General features: G+C 42.9%; 1 protein-coding gene across 15 annotated transcripts; it reads left to right on the top strand.

Annotated features, from left to right (window-relative positions):
• The first annotated feature begins 71 nt into the window (after positions 1-71).
• Pfkfb2 (6-phosphofructo-2-kinase/fructose-2,6-biphosphatase 2) lies at positions 72-25,500 on the top strand. 15 transcript variants are annotated; one of them, XR_007349829.1, is made up of 18 exons: positions 238-386; positions 1,402-1,512; positions 8,178-8,303; positions 8,834-8,930; positions 9,565-9,631; positions 9,752-9,826; positions 10,178-10,234; positions 11,129-11,253; positions 12,863-13,094; positions 13,536-13,682; positions 14,438-14,542; positions 15,334-15,463; positions 16,208-16,270; positions 16,521-16,585; positions 17,169-17,348; positions 17,975-18,043; positions 18,266-23,218; positions 23,514-25,500. XR_007349829.1 is itself a non-coding variant. In XM_048809507.1 (17 exons), the coding sequence occupies exons 2-17, from the start codon at positions 1,422-1,424 to the stop codon at positions 23,577-23,579; spliced, it is 1,695 nt and encodes a 564-aa protein (XP_048665464.1). In that variant the 5' UTR covers positions 238-386; positions 1,402-1,421; the 3' UTR covers positions 23,580-25,500. The 15 variants fall into 15 exon arrangements, 6 of the variants coding, with proteins under 6 accessions (XP_048665464.1, XP_048665468.1, XP_048665465.1 ...); XR_007349832.1 differs by having other exon boundaries at positions 17,971-18,043; XR_007349830.1 differs by having other exon boundaries at positions 17,169-17,360; positions 17,971-18,043.
• The last annotated feature ends 290 nt before the right edge of the window (positions 25,501-25,790 follow it).

Raw genomic sequence — 25,790 nt, 5'->3', positions numbered from 1 at the left:
TCTCGCGATAATATGAAAAAAAAGTCTTTTAATTAGCCCCGCCCCCAGCCTTATTAGTTACCAAGCAACGACGCAACCAACCTCCGCAGTGCTGGGAGACTTAGGAGCTGCGGTCTTTCTCCTTCACAGATCCATCTTCCTTCTGGAGCCAGGGACCGCGATTCCGCCTGGAGCCCCGCCCACTAGGTCCTGCAAATTCTCGGTTGGCTGATGATTCTCTCCAGGTGAGCGTTGACGCGCGAGTGGGCGGAGCCAGTCCGAGCCACGTGATTTGTCGGAGACTGGGGTGCCGGGCCCCTAGCCACAGTCTGTCAGCTCGGGTCTGCAACGTTACTAGGGAAGCGCCAGTGTCGCAGCCGGGAGGGGATCTTAGAAGAGATCGTAGGGTGAGCGACAGCTACGCAACACCTGCAAGTGTCTAAGCGGGCGGGATGAGGGGTCTGAGTGCGCCGGGATGCGGTGCTGGGTAGAGATGCCTCGCCCTTTCGAGTGCCGTAGGGCACAGTCTGGAGTGCAGATCTATAAGGATCCCGAGCGGCCCCAGCTGCTGTTGGGTTGAGGATTTTTGCCTTCAGTGAAGGAATAGCGCAAGGGCATAGGACCCCATGTATCACGAGCCCCCTTAGTTTCTGGGTTTGGGCTCTCCCACCCTAGTTCATATCAGGATTTAAATTTTATTTTGCAGGTAACCTTGGGGAAGTCATTTACCACCTTTGCACATCAGGTTTCATCTTTACATTGAGTCCCAGGAGATAAATAGGGAGACAGTACCGAGCAAGGCTTGAGAAGAACACCAGAGGAGAACTTGGGATATGCTATGGCTGTCTCAGGGTCCAGTTACATGTTTTCCTTCAGGGAACGTGTTTGAGATTTTCCCTCATGCTCATCCCTTCCCCTCCCCCCCAAGTCAGAGTCTTACCTTTGGAGTGGAATTACTTTCTTGATAATGAGTTTGATCTATTCTCATTCCCATCTACTCCCGATTCCCACTACTTTTCTCCCTAGTGTTAAAACTAGAATCTGAGGCCAGGAGGAAGCTTGCACAAGCCACTTAATTTGATTTTTACCTCATTTTTTCATCTATAAAATGGAAAGAAGCAATAGTGGTAATAAAATCTGCCTTATTAGAGGGTTTTTTGGGAAGCATTTCAGGAAATAAGGTATGTAAATGTAAGCTCCTCACTCAGCAAATAAATACAAAGCTCCAGTTTATCTCTTATAGAACAGGAAACAGAGGATGGAAGATATTTGTGACAGGTAACTGTTAACTGGGAGAAACAGGAATAGACTTGGTTCTTGGCCTAGTGTTCTTTTACTTATTCCACACTGCTCCACTGCACTGAGTGTTTTGAGGGACATGTTCTTCCTTCCCTTCCTTTGCATTCTTTTCCTCCCTTTCAGGTGCCTCCTGAAGAGCTACCATGTCTGAGAATTCTTCATCTTCCCCAGTACAGAACAAGAACAGATATGAACCCAAGACTGCTAATCTTCGAATGACAGATAAGAAATGTTGTGAGTTCTAAAAAATATAGTTCTTGGGAATATAGTTGTAATATTAGACTCTGCTGTTTAGTGGGAGTGAGAAATAATTCTTTGATGCTGGAAATTTAAAACAAAATTTTCAGAGAGCAATTTCCTGTCTGAAACAAGTAGACTCTGACCTTCCAGCTAGATTGCTGGTGTGGCCCAGTGGTTTCTTCTTTCTTTTTGAACATCTGTACACTTGCTTAATGCTGGAAGTTGGAGCAAGCATTGTACAAACAGTGAATAAGAGTGGTAAGTTGTAGGAATTACTTGGGGCTGCTACCATCTCAGTTTCCTTTCATTTGCTGGGCTAAGTTCCAAGCAGGTGCTGCTCACTATAGAAACTGCAGGTAGGAGCCAGTGTTACCTTGTGTCACTCCTACAGGCCTCTGGGAAATGAGCCCTGACAAGTGATTTCTCATGGTGTCTTGGGCACTTTACCTTCTTCCAGGTTTAGCTATTGTACTTTGCAAACTATTACACAGGAGCATTTCCATGTCAGTCTTTTAGATAGAGATAGCAGGAGGGGCTGCAGGGGGATGAAGTACCACTTCCTGTCCCTTGTCATCTATATTCCTTAGCATTTTATAGACTGCATAGCTGCTCAGAAGTCTGGAACTTTAAGTCACGTTTCTGGAAACCTCAAGGAATGCTAACTCTATTCTCTGCTTCCAGATTGCACCTTTCCTTTGGAACCCTGTCAGTCAGTTTTTCTCACTTCAGTGGTTATATATGTCAGCAGGTGGAAACAGCCGACCAGGAGGAGACCAGGGACTTGTCTCTTGTTCAAAGCTTTCCCTAGAGCCTTGACTTTGATGTCAAGCTCTTGTCAGTTTCATGATTAAAATGATACTGTCTCTTCCCCAGTCACCTGTGAGGCCTGCTGGACAGAAGCAGCTGGTTTGGATGTGATACTGAGGTTGGCACACCTCTGTGATTAGGGTCTCCTTTCTCTGCCAGGGCAGGAAGCCATGTGCCAAGGGCAAAATGCCCCAGGAGAGATAACTAATATAGCATGGTTCTTAAGTGTAACCTCTAGTGTCAATGTCATACTGCCTGAGTTTGAACACTGGTTTTATTCTTTCTTAGCTGTGTGTCCTTGAATAAGTTGCTTTCTCTTTCCATGCCTCAGTTTACTCCTTTTCAAAATGGGAATATCAATAATATCCTCCCGAAGAGTGATGTGAGGATTAAATGAGCAAATTTAGGAAGGCACAAATATAGAAGAATTTTGGACATAGCTAATGTATTATTTTTCACAGGTAACTATCATCCTCTTGGACTTACTCTTTAAAAAAAAATTTGTAGTTTTGCATGGACAGAATGCCATAATTTCATTTGTTTATTTTTGTGTGGTGTTAAGGATGGAACCCAGTGCCTCACAGGTGCTAGTCAAGCATTCTGCCAGTGAGCTACAGCCCAGCCCCTGGATTTATTCTTTTGAAACATTGTGTATAAATAAAATTATATTCAAATGGTGAGCTGGGGGCTCACCATTTAAAAACAGCCCTGTGAAGAATTATTTTTTTCAGAAAGAATGCTTTCTTATCTTGTTTGACAATATTGTAATTCAGATTTGGTGATCTAGGATGCACTTTTTCTTTTTCTTGTACCAGAGGTTGAACCCAGGGGCACTTAACCACTGAGCCACATCTCCACCCTCTTTTTGTATTTTATTAGAGACAGGGTCTTGCAAAGTTGCTTAGGGCCTTGCTAAGTTGCTGAAGCTAGTTTTGAACTTGCAATCTTCCTGCCTCAGCCTCCCGAGCAGCTGGGATTACAAGCATGCACCACCATGCCTGGTTTAGGATATACTTCTTAAAGGGAGTACACTCGTGTTACTGTGATGTTTGATTCAAAGGAGAGTGGAAACCAGTTGTGGTTTTGCATGCCTATAATCCCAGCCTTAGCAATTAGTGAGACCCTGGTCAAAATAAAAAGGGCTAGAGATGTAGCTCAGTGTAAAGCACCTCTGGGTTCACTCCTCATTAGAGAGCTAGGATGGGAGTAGAGAGCTGAATTCGGAGCTAATTACTGTGGGTCTTCCTTTCTTCCTCCCTCCCTCCCTCCCTCCCTCCCTTCCTTCCTTCCTTCCTTCCTTTCTTTTCCAGTACCAGGGATTGAACTCAGGAGCACTGAGTTATATCCCCACCCCTTAACATCCTCAGCTCTTTTTTGTATTTTATTTAGAGATGAAGTCTTACTGAGTTGCTTAAGGCCTTCCTAAATTGTTGAGGCTGGCCTGAACTCTTCATCCTCCTGCCTCAGCCTCCCGAGCTGCTGGGATTACAGGCATGGACCACTGTGCCCGGAAATCATGGGTATTTTTGCCTACATAGAACACCCAGTGTCATTCCTGGCTTTGCCTGATTCTTCACAGGAGCAGGCTTTCCTACCTTTTCTGCAATTTTTCTGCTTTAAGGGCTTTTAATTAAGGAAGCAGTAATCCCAGATTTCTTTTATGATTTTTAGGTTCTCATTCCTGCTCTGGGTTCTTAATTTCTCTTTTCAAGCTCCATTTTCTTCTCCAAACTGCATTTTCTCCCCAAGTAGAGGTCTCTGGGTTGTCCTAAAGCCATGGTCATTCATGTTGTATACCATGTTCTTTACCTCTCAGTTGGACTGTGAGACTGTGGCACTCACAATCAAGAGAGTAGAATACACCGTTATGAGACTATGCATTAGTTTTTTTTTTTTTCCTTTTCCTTTGCTATGTACGGAGACATATGTAAGTTTGATTCTTTTAGACATCTTATTCTGGTGTATTCTATTAATGAAAGTAAGTTCATATCATAAGTATTCTGTTCTGCCACCACATCCTTTTTTTTTTTTTTTTTTTTTTAATTTTTTTTAGTTCTCAGCGGACACAACATCTTTGTATGTGGTGCTGAGGATCGAACCCGGGCCGCACGCATGCCAGGCGAGCGCGCTACCGCTTGAGCCACATCCCCAGCCCATCCACATCCTTTTTAACAAACTTACTATATTATGGACATCTTTCCATGTTGGTAAATTCAGATGCAGAATGTACCTTGCTTCAGGTTCCCTGGCTGCTTAGCATTCGTACCAGCAGTTGCTTTATCACTATCTCCACTGTTGTCCCCTTGCTGTTAATTACACCTGTGCTGGCTGAACTTGAGTCTGGGAAGTGACTGGTCTTGAGGACTGAAATTGGGGCTGAAGAATGACTTCAGGGAGCCAGAACCTCCAAAGGAGCATTATTGGGACTTCGGCTGCTCCAGGAATGGCGATTCAAAGGGACTGCTGGTTGAGATCCTTTTAAAATGTTTAATGGCTGCTTTCCTATGCCCCTCCCCGCAATTTTAGGGTTTTCTGAAAACAGGAATAGGGGAATCTACATTTGTTGTTGTTGATTCTTTTAGGTTTTTGATATCTTGAGTAGATCTGGAGCAGACAAATTCATATATGAACCTTTCCCTAAGTAAAAAAGCAGTCCATGTTCATGAATAATCCAGACAACACAGAAAGAAAGTGAAAAGTAAAAGTCTTTTAGAATCGCTCCCATCCCTGCTAAGCTTGATTCTTGTAGACATCTTATTCTGGCACATCCTATTAAAATAGGTTCATACTGTATATATTCTGTTCTGCTGCCATTTCCTTTTAATAAATAAAAATTACTATGTTGCAGAATCTTTTCCATGTTGTTAAGTCCAGATTCGCCTCATTCACCATTGTAGGGTATGTAAATTATCTTCAACTTTTCTACTATCACAAAGAATGCTGCAGTGGGCATCCTTATACCTTTGTGCATTTGTGTCAGAAACTTTTCCTGCTAAAATAATAGGAGAAATGGCAGTCACATTGTAGCTATTATTGATAAGTGTTATTAATTTGCTCTCCAAGGAAATTCAGTTTTGTAAGCTGCTTCCAGTATTTCAAGATACTTAATGGAAGTTGGACACGATCATCTATAGCTGCACTGGTTGACTAAAATATCAGTTTCCTTATTATTTGGCTGCATGTAACTTGGCTTTTTTGTGCCCATCAGTAAAATTACAGGAGATAATCAGGTTTTTTTTTTTTTTTTTTTACTTCTGATGAATAAAAATTAGATATTACTAATGAAGCAAACTTTATGGACCCATTTAGAGTGAATGCTGGAAGAAGACCTTGACCATGGAAAGCATAGGAACCCTTGCTCTCCAGATCATTCTTCTAGGTTAGGATGAAGAGAATAGTTATGGTTACCATGCTGGGTTAAGTACTGACAGGAGGCCCAGGAGCTGGGACTAAATGGGAAGTTGTGAGACCTTGAGTCTGGTCAAGAGCCTTGACCTTGACTCTGTATTGTGGAACTGTGGGCAATGCTTCAACTTCTCTGGGCTTGAGTTTTTCTTTGTATATGAGGGAAGTCATCAAGATAACCTTCATCTTTTCTAAGCATGCTTAGGAAGAGAAAATGAGTTTACAATTAAAAAACCAAGTTAAACTGTATAATGGAGACAGATGAGAATTTCAGGAATGAGACAGGTTTCCACTGTCTGTCAAGAGATGGCATTACAGTGTCCCTGCAATGTGAAGTAACTTCCATTCAAATTTAAAGTTGTGTGGGGTGATTTTGTTTTTTTAACATACAGAACAGAATGTTTCTCCTCCTGCCAATGTGGCAGTCTGAGCTAGGAAGTGTGGTTTTATATTTTAGTCTGGAAGGGAGAAGTCCAGGTTATAGTAGGTGTGTGAGTGTGTTCTAAGCCAAGGCAGAAGGGGAGGTGCTGAGGGCAGGGTGTAGAGTCCCTGGGGGACTGTGTTCTTTTGTTCTTAGTATTTTCTGTCCAGCCTGATAAACAATGAGCAGCTGGCTCCCTGGTTGCCTTCTGAGTCGCTGGTAAGTATCAGACCATTTTAAGCTTTGGGGAGGCTAACAGGACCTTTGGGGGAAGAGCCTAATGGGCTGGAAGGTGTGGACGAAGCAATTCTGGAAACGCAGCTAATGAACCAAGTCAGGGGGGGATTGAGAAGAGTGTGCACTCAGCTGGAGAAAGTGAAGACCCAGGGGATTTGACTACTTGAACCTGAGGTAGCTAATGCCAGGCAGAGTACATATGCTTGTTAGGGGTCAGCTGTTTGCTTACCTTTGGGCTCCCTGTTTGGACAGAGATGAAAATCGCCTTAGCTGCTCCATTACCTACCTGGAGGGATACTCCTGCCTAGAGTCAGGAATTTCGACACACCCAGAAGAGAAAGGGCTAAAAACCCAACCTGTGGGTGCAGAGTCCATGGTCATTTCTTTTGCTGGGTCCTTCTACCTACTTCTCAGTTGAAATCTTTTACCAGTTCTTTCTCCAAGGGTGAAAGATGCAATTCCTGAGCAAGTACCCCTATTTTACTGAATAGTTTCTTAGCCTGACAGGATCATCTTGTTCTTGCAAAGAAGCAGCCACAATTTGCAGAGACCCTTCTGGAAAGTCGTGCTGGGAAGCAGAAATTTCCATTTCCTGCCACCGTTGGTTCAGAGTCTTTTCCCATCTGAGCTGGAAGAGCTTGAGGCCTCCCCCTCCCCAAGACCTCAGATTGGGTCTTGGCCCCAGGAAAGGGGCTGCAGCAGTACAGGTTCCTCCGAGCTCTCCTCTGTGGCAGGATGGGCGGGGAAGAGTATGACCTGTGAGCAAGCTAAGGATGGGCCTCTTTTTATGGAGAAAAGCTGAAGAGAGAGCACAGGATCTGGATTCCAGTGCCAGCTCTACCCTTGACTCATTATGTGTCCTTAGGCAAGTCACCTGACCTCTGAGCATTTAAAATGCCCCACCTATATAGTGAGACTTTTCTCTGTAAGTGAACATAAGTTCATTCATGAAATAAGTTAATTTACTAAGAAAGGATTGTTCCTGCTTTTCAATTGTCTTGCATCTGAGTCAGGCTGACCCAGATGCCCTAGTGAATTGGCTCTAGCATGAAGCTTCCAGAGATCTCTTCAAACTTACATCAAGTAGGCTTTTCCTACCAGATCTCACTTAGAAATTTCAGTTTAAGGAGGACAAAACAGGCAGGCGAGCAGTTGGCAGGGTAATGTTTTGCCTGTGGCTTTGAGGGAATGGATGGGATCCTCAAGATAGAAACTCTGTCCTAAAAGCCTGCCAGTTGGGCATTGATAAAATCACAGCTCTATCATTTTTATGTTGCTAGGCAGTCTCATGTTAAGAAGGGTGCTGTGGTTACTCTCCACTTTAGATATTTCTATGAAAACCTTAGGAATATGGGAAAGACATTCCTTGGTTTGGGTACTTTCTGGAAATCTGTGTGACCTTTAACTTTATTTCAGGAGGATCTGCTCAATACATTCTTACTTTGCCTTCCCACTCCTGCTGGACCTTTGCTCCACAAGTTTAGGATGATTAAATAAGATTATGAGCTGGGCATGGTGGCACATACCTGTAATCCCACCCACTCTGGAGATTGAGGCAGAAGGGTCACAAGTTTGAGGCCAGCCTCAGCAATTTAGTGAGACTCTGATCAACTTAGCAAGACCTATCTCAAAATAAAAAAGAACCGGGGATATAGCTCTGTGATAAAAAACACTCTTGGGTTCAATCCCTATTACCAAAACAAACAAACAAACAAACAAAGAGTACGACTGAATTTTTCTAGACCAGTGCATAAACCTTATGTTTTATGTTTTTCTCATTTCCTTCTAGCATGGGCCTCCTACATGACCAACTCCCCGACTCTTATTGTTATGATTGGTTTGCCAGCCCGGGGTAAAACCTATGTGTCTAAAAAGCTTACACGCTACCTCAACTGGATTGGGGTGCCTACCAAAGGTAGGTGCAAGTCATTCCTTGGGAAGTGAATGATTAGTTCCTGGGCCCCACTCACTTCTGGGAGACTTAGGCTCTCTTAAGGCATTAAGGTTATTAGGTGCTTCTGGGAGAAATAGTGGTTGCTTTCTCATTTATTGGATTCTCTTTCCCTGGACTTGTCTCCTCCTGGCCTGGATGAATTGGCCCAGTTTTGAGAGAAAGCCTTTGAGAGGTTTATTAAGAATTCAGTGAGAATAGGACTTTCCTTTTGTGAAATCCTTGCACATGCATTATGTTATCTAACCCTAGAAGTATCTTTGTGAAATAGAAAAACACAGAAAGCTGAAATTCAGACAGCTTAAGACTTGTCCCAAGATCTCCTAAATCAGGACCTGAACCCAACTGTTTTGACTCTTAATATCATATTGTCTCCAACATACCATGGTACTTTTTATTTTCAACTCCTTGGCTACTTTGACATTAGGCCAATGTCCTCTTTGGTGGGGCGATGATACTGATTTGCTGCTGAAGGATTTGGGTGTCTTCTGCAGTGTTCAATCTTGGGGTTTATCGACGTCAAGCAGTCAAGTCCTATAAGTCCTACGACTTCTTTCGGCATGACAACAAAGAGGCCATGAAGATCCGCAAGTGAGTCTTTTTTTAAGAACTGACTCCCAGGTCAACTCTTGCGGCCATCATGAGACTGAATGTAATGGGGCTTGTTTTTTCTCAAAAAGTATCTTGTGGGTATTTTAAGTGGAAGTTATCTGATAGGCAGATCACCTTGGGCTTGTTGGGTAGAAAAACAGGTCTCAGGGAGATGGTTGTAGGCTTGCCTAGCAAGAGAAGATACATGTGTTGGGGCACAAAGGAAGGTATAAGATGATATAAAAATTTAAAAGGAGCCAGGCATGGTGTCACATGCCTGTCATACCTGGGACTCGAGACCCAGGCAGGAGGATGGCAAATTGAAAGCCAGCTTCATCAATTTAGCAAAGCCCTGGGCCCTAAGCAACTTAGAAAGACCCTGGCTCAACATTTAAAAAAGGGCTGGGAACTTAGCCCAGTGGTAAAGCACCCCTTGATTCAATCCCCAATACCCCCCACCAAAAAGAAAAAAAAAACAACTTAAGTGGAGGAAAAAGATCAAATTAAGGAAACAATTTGACCAGAGGGAAACTAAGTGGGAGGAGATGAGATTCCTGCAGCAATCCCACTGTTTGTGTCCTCCACTGTGTTTGAGCTTAGCTCTTCTTGCTGATTTTCTTTGCTCTCATGGCAGACATTGTGCCATGGTGGCCCTGGAAGACGTTAAGACCTATCTGACTGAGGAGAACGGGCAGATTGCGGTGAGCTCTGTGGTTTCCACCCTGTCGGCAGCTGAGCTCTCAGGCCCACCTTGGGTCTGCCTTGGTGTGGGGCTCCATTTCTCTGTCTCCATTCATTTACCTCATGTGTTTTCTGCCCAGGTATTTGATGCCACCAATACTACCCGGGAGAGGAGAAAAATGATTTTGAACTTTGCCGAGGAGAATTCCTTCAAGGTAGGATCTGACTCCATGGTAGATTAAAGGGATGAGTAGAGGCGGGGCATTAGGATGGTGTGTGGATCTGTTTGACTCTGGTGAGGATGGGATTGGATATCTGATTCTCTTCTCTTGGGGTATACCCCCGATCCTTGAGTGTTTTCTTTCAGGTCCTTTCTCAGACCTTTAGCCTGTATGTTTGAGTCCCAGGGGATGTGGTAAGAGCTATTTTAAAATGAGGAGGCCTTGAAGGATTTTCATGAAGAAAATCCTGGAAGATGTGGTGGCTGGGTGGGGTAGGAGCATGTGCTCTTAATTAACAGCTTGGTATTTTTGGCTTGTTTATAACTGCCTTCTCTCCATGGCCAGGTATTCTTTGTGGAATCTGTTTGTGATGATCCTGATGTCATCGCTGCCAATATCCTGGTGGGTGACACCCCTATGTTTCACCTCTTTCTCACCTTTGTGGCTTGTGTATATATGTGTGTATGTATGAGGAAGGGTAGTGATAGAGAGAAATAGAAGTGTTAAATGTCACAGAATGATCTCTTTTCTCTCTCAGAGAGAAGTGCCATTTTGTATTTCCATATTGTTCCTTAGGGAGAAAAAATAGGCTTTGTGAAATAAAATAAGAATTAGCTGCTGAAAAGAGACCTAGTCTTAGACTGTGCAAGTCCTGGCTTGTGTTCTGTTATTATCTGGGTTCTGAGACCTAGATATTATCCTGGATCAGACTTTTCATTATCTGTTAGGGCTACCTTACAGGAATGTCATCTGCCCCGAAATTATCTAATATTCTGGTCAGCATTCTATACACCTAGCTCCTCGTGCCCTGTGCCCTGTGGGGTCACAGCACAAGACAGTCCTTATCCAATGGGTTGTGTCGTGCTGTGCCAAGTCATCATCTGACATGCTCTCCCAGCAATGTCAGAATTGGGGTCATCTGAGGGAGAGGCACTGGGTCCCAAGTCAGGCACTGGGCCACACTGGGCCTCTTCTGAGTGGCAGTGGGAAAAAATTGGAGTCCATTCTGTTTTCCCAGGAAAGTACATAAGGGATTGGGCCCAGGAGCAGTGTCAGCTGCGTGACTGCCTCTGTCCTTCAGCCAAGGGCAGGCACATGACTCCCCAGTTGTCTTTCCCTTCTTGGTTGCCAGGGTCACAGGACTAGGGAGGGAATGCTCAATGAATGGAGAGTGCCACCACTCCAGTGAAAGGCTACTTTTATGGACCTCTTTTTCTTTTCTTAACAGTGGCTATTTGTAGGAGGGCTGTTAAGGGCAGACCTCTGACAAGACCCTTACTATTCCTTTGATTTCAGGAGGTAAAGGTGTCAAGCCCTGACTACCCTGAAAGGAACAGGGAGAATGTGATGGAGGACTTCCTGAAGAGGATTGAGTGCTACAAAGTCACCTACCAACCCCTTGACCCAGACAACTATGACAAGTGAGGTTTTAAGGCCATGATTAGAAGGCCCTGAAGAAGGGGTCTCATTAGGAAAAGAGCCTTTCTCCCTCTGCCCCCTAACTTCCTCCTAGACTTGTAAATGTTATATTATTCCTAAGAAACAAGGTGTAGATTGTGGCTTTTATGTGAGTTGCATTTTAAACACTGACATTTTTTTTATCATTAATTTTTCCTCTCTATTCTCTAGAGCAAAATTTTTTGCATCTCGGCATTACTGACATTGTGAATGGGATAATTTTTTGTTGTGGGGTCTGTCCTATCCATTGTAAGATATTTAGCTACATCCTGGGCCTCTGCTAACTAGATGCCAGTAACATCTTCGAGCTGTGACAACCAAAAATGTATAAAGACATTGTGAAATGTCCCCTGGGAGACAAACCCACTTAAGAACAACTCCATATCAGTAGTTCTGAACTGGGGTGTTACAGGACATCCTGGGACATGTGTCATCATTTTTTATCAATTTTAAATGTTTATTATATGAATTATGTAATGTGAAATATGTAATATGTATGTTAATACATATGCTAATATCACATGTAATATAACACATATATAATATTGCACACATTATATTTCGCACATATAAAATGCATGTAAAGCCCTCAGAACGTTCCTGATTTAGAAATATCTGACTGATACTAACCATCATTACTATAGCAATGTCTATTGGTGAGGTGATAAAGAATATAGATGAATTCACCAAATGTAAAGTATGGGAGCCATAGCAAAATGTCAAGTTCATGTTGAAGAAAAATAGTGTACACATGGAAACCTGGGGGAATGTTTCCTTGTGAAAGAGCGTGCATTCAGGGCAGTTAACGGGCTCTATTCAAATAAGGATACAGCCTTGCAGCCAAGCAAATGATGAGACCAGTGTGCCTGGGACACCATTAAATTGCTGCAGTGGTCTGTTTAATGTTTTGAACAAGTGTACATATTTATAGATTTTATCTCTGGTCATAGGATATTGGGTGATTTCTATCATTTTTGGCACTAGGGTTTGAACCCGGGGACACTCTACCACTGAGCTACATCCTTGGTCCTTTCTATTTTTTTTATTTTGAGACAGAGTCTTATTTAGTTGCTTGGGGCTTCACTAAGTTGCTGAGGCTGACCTTGAACATGGGATCCTCTTGCCTCAGCCTCCTGAGTCCCTGGGATTATAGATAAGCACTGCCATGCCCCACATCACTCTATTTTTTTCTTAATTTTTAAAATAAGCCCTATTACTTTTATATTGAGAAAAATCTTATGATGGCCACAAAGCAGGCCATTTTCAGCAGTGGCTCTGAGAGAGGCTTGATTAGGTAGATGGAAGGCGTGGGTAGGTTTCTCTGCCTGTGATTCTGCTCTCCTCCCCTCCTCTCATTTTTGGTGGCACCATATTCTTACCACCCCAGAGGGGGACTGTGCTTCTCAACAACTTTGAGGCTTAACAAACTCTTTAGGTCACCTGGTCTAGTGCCTTATGGGAAGCCTGAGTTCTGTTTGCCTTACCCATTGTATGGCACAGTTCAGGTGTGTACCACCCTGCCCAGTTCCCCTCCCCAACCTTACTTATTCTCAGATTGTTTTACCCTAGAAGTTTTGTTTTCCTTCCCTGTCCCAGGGATCTTTCTTTCATCAAAGTGATAAATGTGGGCCAGCGTTTTTTAGTCAACAAAGTCCAGGACTATATCCAGAGCAAGATTGTCTACTACCTCATGAATATTCATGTCCAGCCTCGCACCATTTACCTTTGCCGGCATGGAGAGAGCGAGTACAATCTCTTAGGAAGGATTGGGGGTGACTCTGGCCTCTCTGTGCGGGGAAAGCAGGTGAGTCATTAGCTAGCTAGCTAGATTTCCTAGGCTTAGAATTAGAAGGGCATGGTGGAGGTCATCTATTTTATCCCTGTATTAAATCCCGTTTGGGCTTAGGCTGTGGTTTCAGATGGTCAGGCAAATGCTCAAGATGTTTTCTTGCTCATGGCTCCAGCTTCATGTTAAAGTATGGTTAATTTGGAACTATCTCCACTGTGATCATTCAGCCATTGAATAATTATTGGGCATGACTTGTATACTTAGCACAGTACAGGGTGCTCCAGTTCAGGTTCATTTCCTCTTGGGTTTATAATTTGATCATGGTTCAACAAATTGCCCCTTTATAGGCTGAGTTAGCAGTGCGTGTGTGCTTTGTATGAATGTGTGTGTGTATGTGGGTGAGTATATTGAGTATGTGTATGTTTTCTTTTTTTTATTTTTATTTTTAAACCCCAGTTTTCCCAGGCTCTAAAGAAGTTTCTAGAAGAGCAGGAAATAAAAGACCTTAAAGTGTGGACAAGCCAGTTGAAGAGGACTATCCAGACTGCTGAGTCTCTTGGAGTGACCTATGAGCAGTGGAAGATTCTGAATGAGATTGATGCTGTGAGTGGAGTCTCTCATTCAGGTGGAAATTCTCAGGAGTCATGATTTGGGCAGTTTTGTCTAGAAACTAGAACCACCAAGTAAAAACTTTGAGGAAGCTGAATCTGTAGCCATTTGGGGGGGATTGGGGGAGGAAATGTGGAACACCCCTCAGGGCTTCCTGCCTACTTAAAGATCAGTGCCAACGATGGGACCCAAACCAATGTTTGACCCAACCATTCTGGTACCTGGGGAGACGGGGGCTAATAGGACTTGTTTTGTTCTCTTGTGTGATTTCCTCCTGGGAAAAAGAAGTAGCTAATAACCCAGTTTTTATTTTTAATTTCTACTTTGATCATTTGGTCAGCTATTCTGGGAAAGTCCTTCCCCAGATTTTTCTTGGCTTTTTCTAACCCTGAACACAGAAGTAAACATTAATTTTTCCTTCCCTCCTCTCTACTAATTTATTCCTCCTTCAAGTTCTTCAATCTCATCAGTGTCCCTCTTTCCCTGCTTCCTATTCCTTTTAATCTGTTGACTCTTCTTGACCTTTACATTCCCCACAGAAGTAGGAGAAAGTGACAGCTTTCTCTCTGCTGTGGCTCCCATCCATGGTGCCCGTGACACCCTGGTTACAATCAGCTGCAGTCCATGAAAGGACCCAGCATAGGGCCTGACACATAGTAAGCAATCGGTGTTCTTCAGTGGCGTCTTCTTTCTGTGGGATAGGACAATGTGGGCCAGTCCACCTCCTCAGCCAGTGTGGCTTCTTGCAGGGCGTGTGTGAGGAGATGACATACGAAGAGATCGAGAAGCAGTACCCAGAGGAGTTTGCTCTTCGAGATCAAGACAAGTATCTGTATCGCTATCCTGGCGGGGAGGTGAGACTTCTCATGTGGAGTAACGACCCAGCCCTTTGCTGGTGGGGGGATAGCTTTAATTTGGAGAATGGATTGATGTGATCGTAGGGAATGTACAAAGGCAGCCTAGCCATCATTTACCTTCTAACCTTTGAGCCATCCTGTGTTTAATTCAGCTCAGGCAGTCCAATGCCTCATTAATTTGTTAAGATCTCTAGAGAAAAGAGTCAAAGATGTCCCCTGAGTCGAGAATACTATGGAATCAATCTGATCTTTTTTACTCCTTTTTTTTTTTTTTCCATTCTGCTCCCTCAATCTCACCACTACCCAAGTGGGTCTAGTCACCAAGTAAATATATGGGGCATGAATTACTTCTCTGTCATCTTTAGTGTATTAGACTGTTTCTTTTTCTAAGTGGCTTCATACTCTAGAACGTTCAAGGCGAAAATAAATAAACCAGAATGGCAGAGGTCCAGGAAACTTCTAGAAGACTCTCATTGCCTTACACTCTGCCTATTAGTCATGGGAACTACAACAACAAAACACACACATGCAAGTTGAATTCAAACTTTTCGTAACCTGTGATTTTCTTGGTCTCAATATTGCTATTTAAAGATCCAAGAAGTATTCTTAAGATTCGGGCAGGGGTGGAGGTGGGCAGTGGCATTTAGTAAGCAAAATGGAGTCACTGAGCCTCCAGGAGGAGAGCCAGCCTGGGCAAGAAGTGGCCTCTTGACTCTGGGATTCAGCCGCTGGCCTGGCTGCCAGCTTGCACCTGGCCTCTTACCAGCCTGCTCCACTTGCCCCCACAGTCATACCAGGACCTGGTACAGCGGCTGGAGCCTGTCATCATGGAGCTGGAACGTCAGGGCAATGTCCTTGTCATCTCCCACCAGGCTGTCATGCGATGCCTCCTGGCCTACTTCTTGGATAAGGGCGCAGGTGCTATTTGAGGGAAAGGCTGGGGACACATCTATGGGGAGAGAGCCTGGCTCATAGTGGCACCAGGATTCCTGGCAACTGGGCCTCCCCCTCTTCCACTCAAAGTAGAGTACATTCTTCAGGCAGTGGTGTGGGGCTCCCAGCAGCCTCTGGGTCAACTGTGGCTGAATTCACTCCACTATTACAAAAGCCCCGGTGGAAGGTGGCTGCTGCTGGTGCTGCTTGATTCTAACTGCTAAGGGGCCAGTGTCCTGCTAACACTCCTGGCAGCATCAGGAAAGTGACTGAATAGTCCCAGCTTGTCACTCTGGCTACTAGGAAGGTGGTATCTTAGAAGTATCTTCATCCTTTGGGTTGGGGGTGGGCAGCTCTTTCCAGGTAAGAATAGTAAGGAAGTGCTGTTTCCTTTTCTGATCCTTCCCTTCTCAATCCCTTTGAGCCACCAGAAGTCTGCAGATTGGCCTTTGGGTATCCAAATGGACCATAGTCTTCCTTCCCATGGGGCTTTGGGCATGGCACTTACTCCTGTTTTGCCTGCATGGAAGAAGCTGAAATGGCCTTATTTCCTTCCTTACCACTCAGAAGAACTGGGTGGCTTCTTAGTCCTGATCACTGTGTGGGGCTTAGGGAAGGAGCTGTACAACTCTAGGTGGTGGTCAGGGTTGAAGACTAATGAGTTCAGAAAAAAGTCACAATTACTCCATGATGTAAGACACTTCCCTCATCCAATCTTTCTGCTTTCAGATGAGCTACCATACTTGAGGTGTCCTCTCCATATCATCCTCAAACTCACTCCTGTGGCCTATGGTAACTATGAGCTCAGGGACTGGCAAGAGGTGGGGATTGAAGAAGGTCAGATGTTTGGGTTTTCTCTGAAGATTGTCCAGAAATTTGAATGCATCACGTCCATATGTCAGGGACATAGCATTAACATTTTGCATTTTTAAGGGGATGTATGTATAAGTGTGTGTGTTGGAGAGTTTGTTTTCCTGTGTGGAAACTGAGTAATTCTCCTTTGAGCTTTCTCCTGAGGGCCTTTCTTTCCCTTGTTTCTCAGGGTGCAAAGTGGAAACGATTACGCTCGGAGTGGAGGCTGTGAACACTCACCGTGAAAAACCGGCTGTAAGTATTTTCCCGTGGACAAACCTGCCAGGTTCCCACCTCCCTGAGTCCTTGAACCTTTGACATAAAGAGATTGGGGTTTCTTTTATGTACAAAAGAAAAGCTGATCCAGAATTCATGGCCTCCATAGTCTGCTTCTAAAAGGCAACCATATGGGAACTATGAATTTTTAAATCGGTACCTCTTTCATGAATCTTAACCTTGAAAGTTGGCTCCTAGAAATTCAGTTAAATATGGGAAGTGCTTGGCTGAAGTGAAATCCAGACTCCCCGCCCCAGGAAGGCTCCCTTTAAAGAGCAGGGTTCAGAGGAGCTGGAAGGTGGGATCAGCAGGTTGAGGTGGGTTCCTGCTCTGCCCCCTGTTTTTGGTGGACCCCTTTCTGGTTCTGGGATTTGATGATCAGGGAGCTTTCCTCCGCTGTGACCCTTTGATTCCCCTGGGGCCAGGAGACCAGGCCACGTCCTGTGTGAGGCCAGAGGAACAGGAGGAAGGAAGCTGCTGTGGTTTTGAGCGTTATTTAACCTTTGTGAGTGAGCTTCTGGCGTGGCTTTCATTTGTGTGGTGTCCCTCCATTTCCAATCAGAACAACCTCCCCAAGAACCAAACCCCTGTAAGGATGAGAAGGAACAGCTTTACGCCTCTGTCCAGTTCGAATACAATAAGGCGTCCGAGAAATTACAGTGTTGGGAGCCGGCCCCTCAAGCCCCTCAGCCCTCTCCGTGCCTTGGACATGCAAGAAGGGGCCGACCAGCCGAAGACCCAAGTCAGCATTCCGGTGGTGTAACCGTGTGTTTCCCTTTAGCCCTGGCCTCCTGCCCTTGTCACTAGTCTCCAAGGAGTCATTTAACTTCCACCGCCACCCCTTCCCTCAACACCTCACCATTATTCTTAACCTAGAATATGAGGTCACACATGTACAGGCCAACTCTAGTCGTTCTCCAGTTGGAAACAGCTCCTCATCCAGGGGCAGGATGGCAAGTTGGGTCTTTTAGGATGGGATGGTCTGGAGAAGGAGAAAAAGGACACATTCTCCCTGGGGGCTAAGCATGCCTCATAACTTGGTTCTTTGTTCTCTGGTGTCTAACCTCACTCATATCCTAGCATTGGTGAAGTGGGGATGGTGGTGAGTGAAGGGAACCAGGAAAGCCCAGTTTTCCTTCACCTTGTCTCTTTAATGTGTATTTAACTCACAGTCCTTACTTAACTATCTCTCATTTTCATCTCCCCTCTGGATTGTCTAGTATAATGCATGACATTGTAGTGTCTGTCAAAGAGGGAAGGGGCAGTTGGTGTGGGAGAAGTCCAGGCCCCAGTGGTGTTTTCTAGTGGGTCTAAGTGGATCTGGACTGGAGGAGTCTCTCCTTTCCCTTCTCCTTCCTCTCTAGCCAGGTCCTGAAAGGGCCAGCCCAGGTTACAGAACATCCACAGAATGCTCTGGAGCTTGCAAGTGGACATAGGGTGAGAGTTCTTATCTCTTTTCACGAGAAACAATCCTATGTTTTTGATGCCCTGGGGGAACCTGGCCCTGGGGATGTGGGACACATCTTGGTTTGTATTTTTACCTAGAAGAGCCAGGGGTAGTCCTTTGCTGGCTGTGGAGTGGGGTTCAGGAGAACAGGGTGGTCTCTAATCCTTGTGGGCCTCTCAGTTCAGCCAGATCTTTTTTCCTGTGGCTTTCAGGTTCTTTGCCAATCACAGCAACTTTCCTGCCACAGCCAGTGACCTCTGGGGCTTTTTAGAAGGATGGAGTTAGATTCTGGAGTCACCACTGATGTCTGAATCACTCAAAACAAAAGGCAGAGAAGAGCTCACTCCAGTTCACCAAAGCTGCTTATTATTTTCCAGTGATTTCCAGCATACCCCTAAAGTTATTATTATTATTATTATTATTATTATTATTATTATTATTATTTTAGCAGGAGAAATTTTTTTTCCAAGTGTGGAAAAGCTTGATGATGAACTTAATCTCTCTTCTTGGGGCATTCTTTTGTTCATAAGGAGAAATTACCTTGACATTTTGAGAATTTCATGCAGTCTAGCTCTTTCTTGACTATTCTAATTTATCTATTCATTTTTGTCATCTCATTTTCTTTGTAGGGTTTGAAAGGAATTGTTTAAAGAAGCCCCTTGATAGCATATAATTGTTTTCCTTCTATCTCAATTTTGTATACAAAATAGATGAATGTATATATGTACATTTTTCTGAGAGACAAATCTAGAGTTCTCGTGGGATTTTTAAGATAGGTGATCCCCTGCCTATCCATTTACATTTTAGAGTTAGCGGTGGGAACAAGTTAACTATTTCCCAAGGGTTTTTGTTTTGTAATAGAAAACCTTTCATCATGGTTCTCACCCAGGAACCTTCCTTGGGATCTCCTTTATAGCTTTGGAGACATACACAGGCCTGGGTCCATCTGAGGCTGAATGCTGACTCAGAAACTGCAGTTGAAGTCTGGACACATGTGTGTTTAAATAGCTTCCCTGATGATTCTGATTCATACCCAGGGTGTTCCACCTTATGAAGTAAGTGGAAACATACTAGATAGTAGTTTCTTGGACAAAGGATCAACCTTGGCATTCTGAATTCCTCTTAATTCTAAAAGTCAGTTCTTTGGAGTTCAGTATTGGAGCCGATCACTGAAGTAAGTGAAGCAGGCCTCTCAGTCAGGCTGCTGTGCTTTAGAGACTTACTGTGGGTTCTAGTATCACCTTTCACCCTTCACTTTGTGCAGTGATGTGGAACAAACCTCTAAATGACCTTGAATAAAAGCTGGGTTTCCAAGCACCCTGGAGAGAGGTCCTGAGGTACAGTCTGTAAGATGAGGAAGGTTGTCTCCACCTTGAGCCCTTCACTTTTACATTCCAAGTAGAATACCACAGCTGCTTTCCAAAGGCTGCTGGCCTAGCGTCTTCTCAAAATTGTGTCTAAGACATAAAATTACCTGCTCTTCCTGTCAAGCTGTTGCACAAGGTCTGTAGTAGTGTCTTTGTGGGGCTTGGAGCTGGATGGGGGAAGAAAGAACAGAAATAGAAAAAGAAAGGTCCTTGTCCTCAAGAAGGTTACTTTAAGAGACAGGGCATGTAATTTACAGCAAATGAACATTCACAAAAGAGCCACACACTGAGTCTAGAAGTGCTGATGTGCTGTGGACTACAGATTGCTTGTGACTGTTCCCTTTTCCAATGGCTGTGAGACCAAAAATGTTAGGGGATAGAAAGGCTCCGTCTCCCCAGTGTGAGAAGGAAAGCCTGGGAGGTATGTGTGGCTCTTTTACAGGGTTGCCTTTTCTAATTTGGTTGGGATGATGGCAACTCTAGCCCAAATGGTTATTCGATCTATTCTCCTGCTGCGAGGTGACAGTAATTTAGAGATAATAAATGAGAAGAGGGAGAACTTTGATCCAAAGATGAGAGATTTAGATGGCACCTCCTCTTAGGTACAGGGGCCTTCTCTGACTGACTAGCATTGTGTTAGCCTGTTATAAACACTGTCATTAGAGACAGGTCACTGGATGTTCGTTTTGGCACTCCTTCTGCTGATAATACTTCTAATCTTCCCCTGTGTTAGTTTGCTATTCCCAGAGGAGTAATGGAGGTGACCTTATCCTCACATAGGACAGGGGAAGTTAGAATTTGAAAACAGCACCAGTTTCAACATCCTTTGATTTCTGATCCCTTCAGAGATGTTCACAAAAGAAGTCAAGAGAATATAGAATTGAATAGAGCTCTTCGGGATTTTAGGGAAGTTCTACTTCCCATCTTTTTTTTCTATTCTTCTTCCCCTTGTTACTTGAAATGTATATTGGTAGTAGATACCTGTTACTCTGCTTATGTCTATATCACAAGTTCTACAAAGAAAGGATGGACTCCAGGGAACCCTTTGCTGAGGTTTTAATTGTTGCCATGGGGGAAATAGGTGAGACTTTGACATTTGATCTACTGGTATAAAACCGGGAAATGAAAACCATATTTTGTTTTTGTTAGTTCCAAGCTGAATGAGGATGTCTGTAACAGATTTTTGAAAGGATTTTGTTGCAGATTCAGAGAACCCACTTCTCTTCTGTTCCTACTTCCTAATTGCCAAATTGGAATTTAGTTCTTATTTATTATCAATAGTGTCCTTTTTGTTTTGGTAATGGGCTGGTTTTACATCGAATTGGAAAGTAGAATAAAAAATCTTTTTCAAATAAGAAAACCTTTTAAAAGTCTTTTTAATCTTAAGATTTTAAATCTTTTAAAAATCTTTTATATGCAGTGTGCTAGGGAATTGCCCTATGTCATTGTGTCTGGGTTTTATTTTTGTTTCCCAGAAAATTGGAGTAGAGGATAAGATGTATTTGTACTCCTGGATGGAATGGTTGAGTGTTTCTTGTGAAGATCTGATAGACCTTACAATCCACATTTGATCTTCGGATGCACTGGTATTTGAAGAAACATGATATATACCTGTTTGCAAATAAATCCATCTTTGGGGTTTTCTGGGAGCAGGAGATCTGAATTCTAGAGTTCGCATTGGTGCTTGGGGTGGCCAGTGGACAAAGGGAAACACGTCCTGGGTGATGAAATCTCATGCACATTCCACTATCCTAGCCAAGCCCAGAAACCACTGTATCTGTTGTCAAGAGGTTTGATAGACGTACCCAGCTTTTCTTATATGTATTTTGACTTTTTGTGTGTGTTTTAAAATGTTTTATTTTAAAAATATATAGTCACATTGTCATGGTAGATCCTTGCCTTTCCCTAAAGATGACATAGACATCAGAAGTGTGTCCAGGAATTTTGTTTAGACTCTTGGTGTCCCTAAGACTATTTCTAAAGGGGTCTGTGCCGACTGACTGTGGGCTCTGATAGGGTCTGCAGGCTGACAGTCTTCTCGGTTTTCTCATTGTACTGTTTTTCAGTATGGTAAGTTATTATAATTGTCTATCTGTGGCACATGTCCTGCAAAGAAAGGAACTAAACACTGTACATTTTCTTTATGGGGAAGTTCTGTGTGCTATAATTTTTCAAAGACATTTCTTATGTAATAGTGGTCAAATTCTCACAGTGTTTATAAAGATGATGGTTGTATGGTGTTTTGTGAACTCAGATAAGGGAATGCCTAGTCAGAATCTGAAGTTGTGATTTCTACTTGAAGTCATCTTGTCCAGTCCCCTGCTTCAGAGTAAGACTTTTCTTTCACTATCCATTCCTGAATCTTCTGTCCTCAGCTTATCCTATTAAGGAATGTAGCATTCTATTGAAGAGTGTTATTGTTTTTAATCTGCCATGCATTTGGCTTTTATTCCTAATATAATAAATGCAAAGGAAATTTGCATTCAGAAACTGATTTTAAATGGGCAAAAGTATTCTTTCCCATAAGTCTTTCACTGGGTACCTGTGGCCAACATTTACTTACTATTTTTGTATCTGAATTGCTTGTATACATTTTTATTGTTGTTGAAGTAACAAAATCAACTCATTGTAATACAGTGATGGTTTTCTATGGCAAAAGCAAAGAACTGAATGCCACCCTCTTTGGAGGGGACTAGGAGTGGGGCTGAGCCCCATGGGTTTGAATGGAAATGGGCTGGGCTGGGAAACCCAGGAACAGAGTTCTACCGTGGACTTCCCAGGCACAGCTTCTGTTGAACATAGGAGCATTAATCTCTAGCACCATTCTGATTTAATCTGGTGACATGATGACATGAGTTTTTACTTAGATCCACTAAAGGTGTATATAACTGTATTGGAAATGTGCTTTTGTGTGTGTGTGTGTGTGTGTGTGTTTGTGTGTGGAATGGGTAAATAAAATTGTTGAGTAACTTGAACCTATCAAAAGGCTTCTGGATTTTTTGTTTTGTGTTTTGGGCTATGTCCCCACCCACACCCTCTAAAACTTCATTGCATGCTGAGAAGACTTGGGCAGACCAACGTAGGTTCTCAGTGCGATTATAGACAAGACTCTCTTTCACTACCTTTTAGGGACGATGGGAAAGACATGGGAAGCGCATAAACTTGGGTAGTCATGTACACCTGTTGGTACCTATGCAAGAATTAAGGGAAAATTACTCTCGACCCTATGGTGCTTTGACTCCTACTAACAACATGTAGCTCATATTACTTGTTAAAAAAAAAAAAAACTTGAGATCTTTTACAATTTAGTGTCTGTTGCTTTTAAAATATACCCCACCTATTTTTAAAGAGATTAACAGCCAATGGTAAAAAATGGTTATTTAACAACTTCTGAAACAGGAACTAGAGCTGAAATTGTTTTTGCTATTCTCATGCCTTATTCCTTATTACTCTAAGAAGGGCCACAAGCTCATTAGAAATGCAGAGTATCAGGCCCCCGAATCAGACCTTCATTTTTACAGGATCACCAGGCACATTTAACATTTGAGAAACATTGTTCTAAGGGGAAGAACTCCTCACAAGGTAAAACATTGAATCCAAACTTAGGGGAAAAAGTTGATCTGCTCTGATCACTGACTTCAGAATGGCCTGGAGTAACTACAATGGTAGGGAACCTCCTCAGAAGCCAAGTAGCCTCTGACTGCAATGTCACTTTTTTGGCATGGTCTTTGGCTGAAGTAGGCTGCATACTCTCTTTTTTGCCACAGGAATCCTGACCACTTCTGCTTCATATCTTAGGTATGTAGCTTATGGTCCAGGTCTGCAAGGAGCACCTGGCCCAACATGGTTACAAGGTCAGCTTCTCAGGGAAAGAAGCCCTTGCCTATGCCATTAGAGTTTGTCTGACTCCTCAGAGTGCAGGTGTGTGTGCAAGCACACCAGTGTGTCCTTGCATGTATGTGTGTGGAGGGGATGGGGGCTGAAGGGTAGGGGACACAATGGAAGGGCTGGGGCTGAATTCTGTTCTGTTTTTCTTCATTCATCTTTTGGTTGTGGTATAATGGCTTCGCTTCTCTTCCTCTTTGACTCCTAGGAAGTGAATACTGTGCCGACTGAGCATAAACCTGCCTCTGTGACGTCCTTCACATTGCACTCCTGATGGTGTGGAGGCTGAGGCCAGACCTCTCCAAGGGACTGGATCTTCTGAAAAACTTGGGATGTCAGCTCCCCTGAGGCTAGAAATGGAGGTTAAGTGGGGACTGCAAATTCATGGCTACCAAAATGAGTCCTGGCAAAAGTCACCACATTTCTTTCCCCATGCCTAATGGGAATATCAGTTATACTGTGCCTCAAAACATTTAACAGCCGGAACCAATTAGTTTTCATCAACTCTTTGTTGGGTTTGGTCCAGGTTTGTGGATATCGTTCTGTTTAGGCATTTAGCATCCTACCTGTGACTGCAACCCTAGCTGTCTGTTTGCCCAAGGTGCGCATGTACTTCTTCAAATTTGGTTTCTGAGTGAGAGGGATGAGCTCCAGGAAGCCTTTTCTGTGTAATAAGAACTGGTCTTGGCATCCACCTCAAGCCAGCTGGCTAGAGTACAATATACATATGCTAACAGCCACCTCTTGATATATTATTGGAAGTGAGACAAAATCACCAGGTAAATGGAAGGTATCTGAGAAATTCAGTACCTAGAATGTCTCTTCTAAAGTGATAGAAGTCAGTGTCAATAGCACCCTTTTCATTTAGAAAAGTTTTTCTCATTTTAGGCCCTTCAGGGGTGAGTCTGACTAGAAGACTTCCCCAAAGGTTACTCGTCTGTAAGTTCTCTTTTATACAGCTGTATTCTACCTGATGCATGTGCCTCTCATAGCTGAAGAGAACCGAGATAGTTCTCCTGGGTGACTGGAATGAGGGCTGGAAAAAGAGAGTGCCATTTCATTTATAACCCCATGAAGGAATGAAAACAACAGCTCTTGGGCATTAACTCTATTGGGATTTTTTTTTTTTTTTTTTTTTTGGCTTTGAAACAGGTAAAGACAGACCTATCCTTTGATGGGATCTGTCATGGTGACCTGGTCTCTAAGAAAGCTGTGACTGTCTTTTCAAGAAAGCAGTCTATTGATGTCTGTCTCTGATCCAGTCCACTATCTTGATCAACTGGTCTCCCATGTCACACCACGGGAGAAGAGAAGAACCAAGACTTCAGTGCATTTGTCACTTGCTTACCTTCCAGAGAAACCAGATCACCATACCCAGATCAGTGATTGTCAAATGTGCAAATATGTCTCTGTGAATGTGACTTTAATATGTTGCTGCTCTCATGGAAAAAGAATGTGAAATCCTCACAGGACATTATATCTTACAAACAAAATCTATTTTTTTTTTTTAATTTTAAGAATAGAGTTTGGGCTTTAATTATTACTTTTTTTTTTTTCACTCAAATGCTCACTTACTGGGCAAAAGTCTGGGTAGCAAGAAAAATAATGAGATTCAGCTTTTCCTAAATGGTTCTTTTATACTGTGGATGGTGCAGGAGACTGTTACTGACTATGTGAAGAGCTGGGCTGGAGGCAGCTCAGCATCTGGCAACTGGGAGCTTATTTTATATGCACAAAGCTGCCTTCAGAAGGCTCCTTACTCTGCTCTGTAGCAGATGGTTTTCATCTGGCTGCTTGTAGCATGCTGTACTGTATTGATTTGTTCTTCTGATGCAGATTTCTTTCTGCATCTAAATATACTGTTTTCTGATTATTAATGTTTTATTTAGTTATTTTATTTATCCATACAAAGCATTTTTATATCAGCATTTGCATGTATTTAATCAGAATGTAATATAATTTGTGTTGTCAGCTTTTTGGTTAGAGGCCTAGATGGTTTGAACTTTTAAGTCTAATGTCCATAGTGTTCCTTAAGTTTTCAGAATGTGGATATCTGTAAAAGGATAGTAACTATGTAAAAGCACAGTGGACTTTTTTTGAGCACTTTTTTCCTCATTGATTTTTATTATAAACCAAGAGATGCATTTCTCTGGAGAAATGTTCATCTCCTGGATAAATAAAATCATGCTAAAATATGTGAGTAATATGTATTGTTTTTGCAATAAGAAAACACAATAAAAGTTATTTTAATTAAAATACATTAATTTTTTAAATCACACACAAAAGAAGATAACATTTGGAATATTATACATACATAAAATATTAATACCATTGTTCAAATGTATTTGAAACTAAATTCTTTAAAAATTTTCTCAAATTATTATAGTGTATATATTTCCAAGTAGTGTTTTTAATCAGTGACTACTATCTTTATCAAGTTCCACTAGCATTTCAGAGGGATATCAATGGGATTGTTACAGCCAGG

The sequence above is a fragment of the Marmota marmota genome, unplaced genomic scaffold, assembly GCF_001458135.2.
Source record: "Marmota marmota marmota unplaced genomic scaffold, marMar, whole genome shotgun sequence".
NCBI lineage: Eukaryota > Metazoa > Chordata > Mammalia > Rodentia > Sciuridae > Marmota > Marmota marmota.
This window is presented reverse-complemented; position numbering and strand designations above follow the sequence as displayed.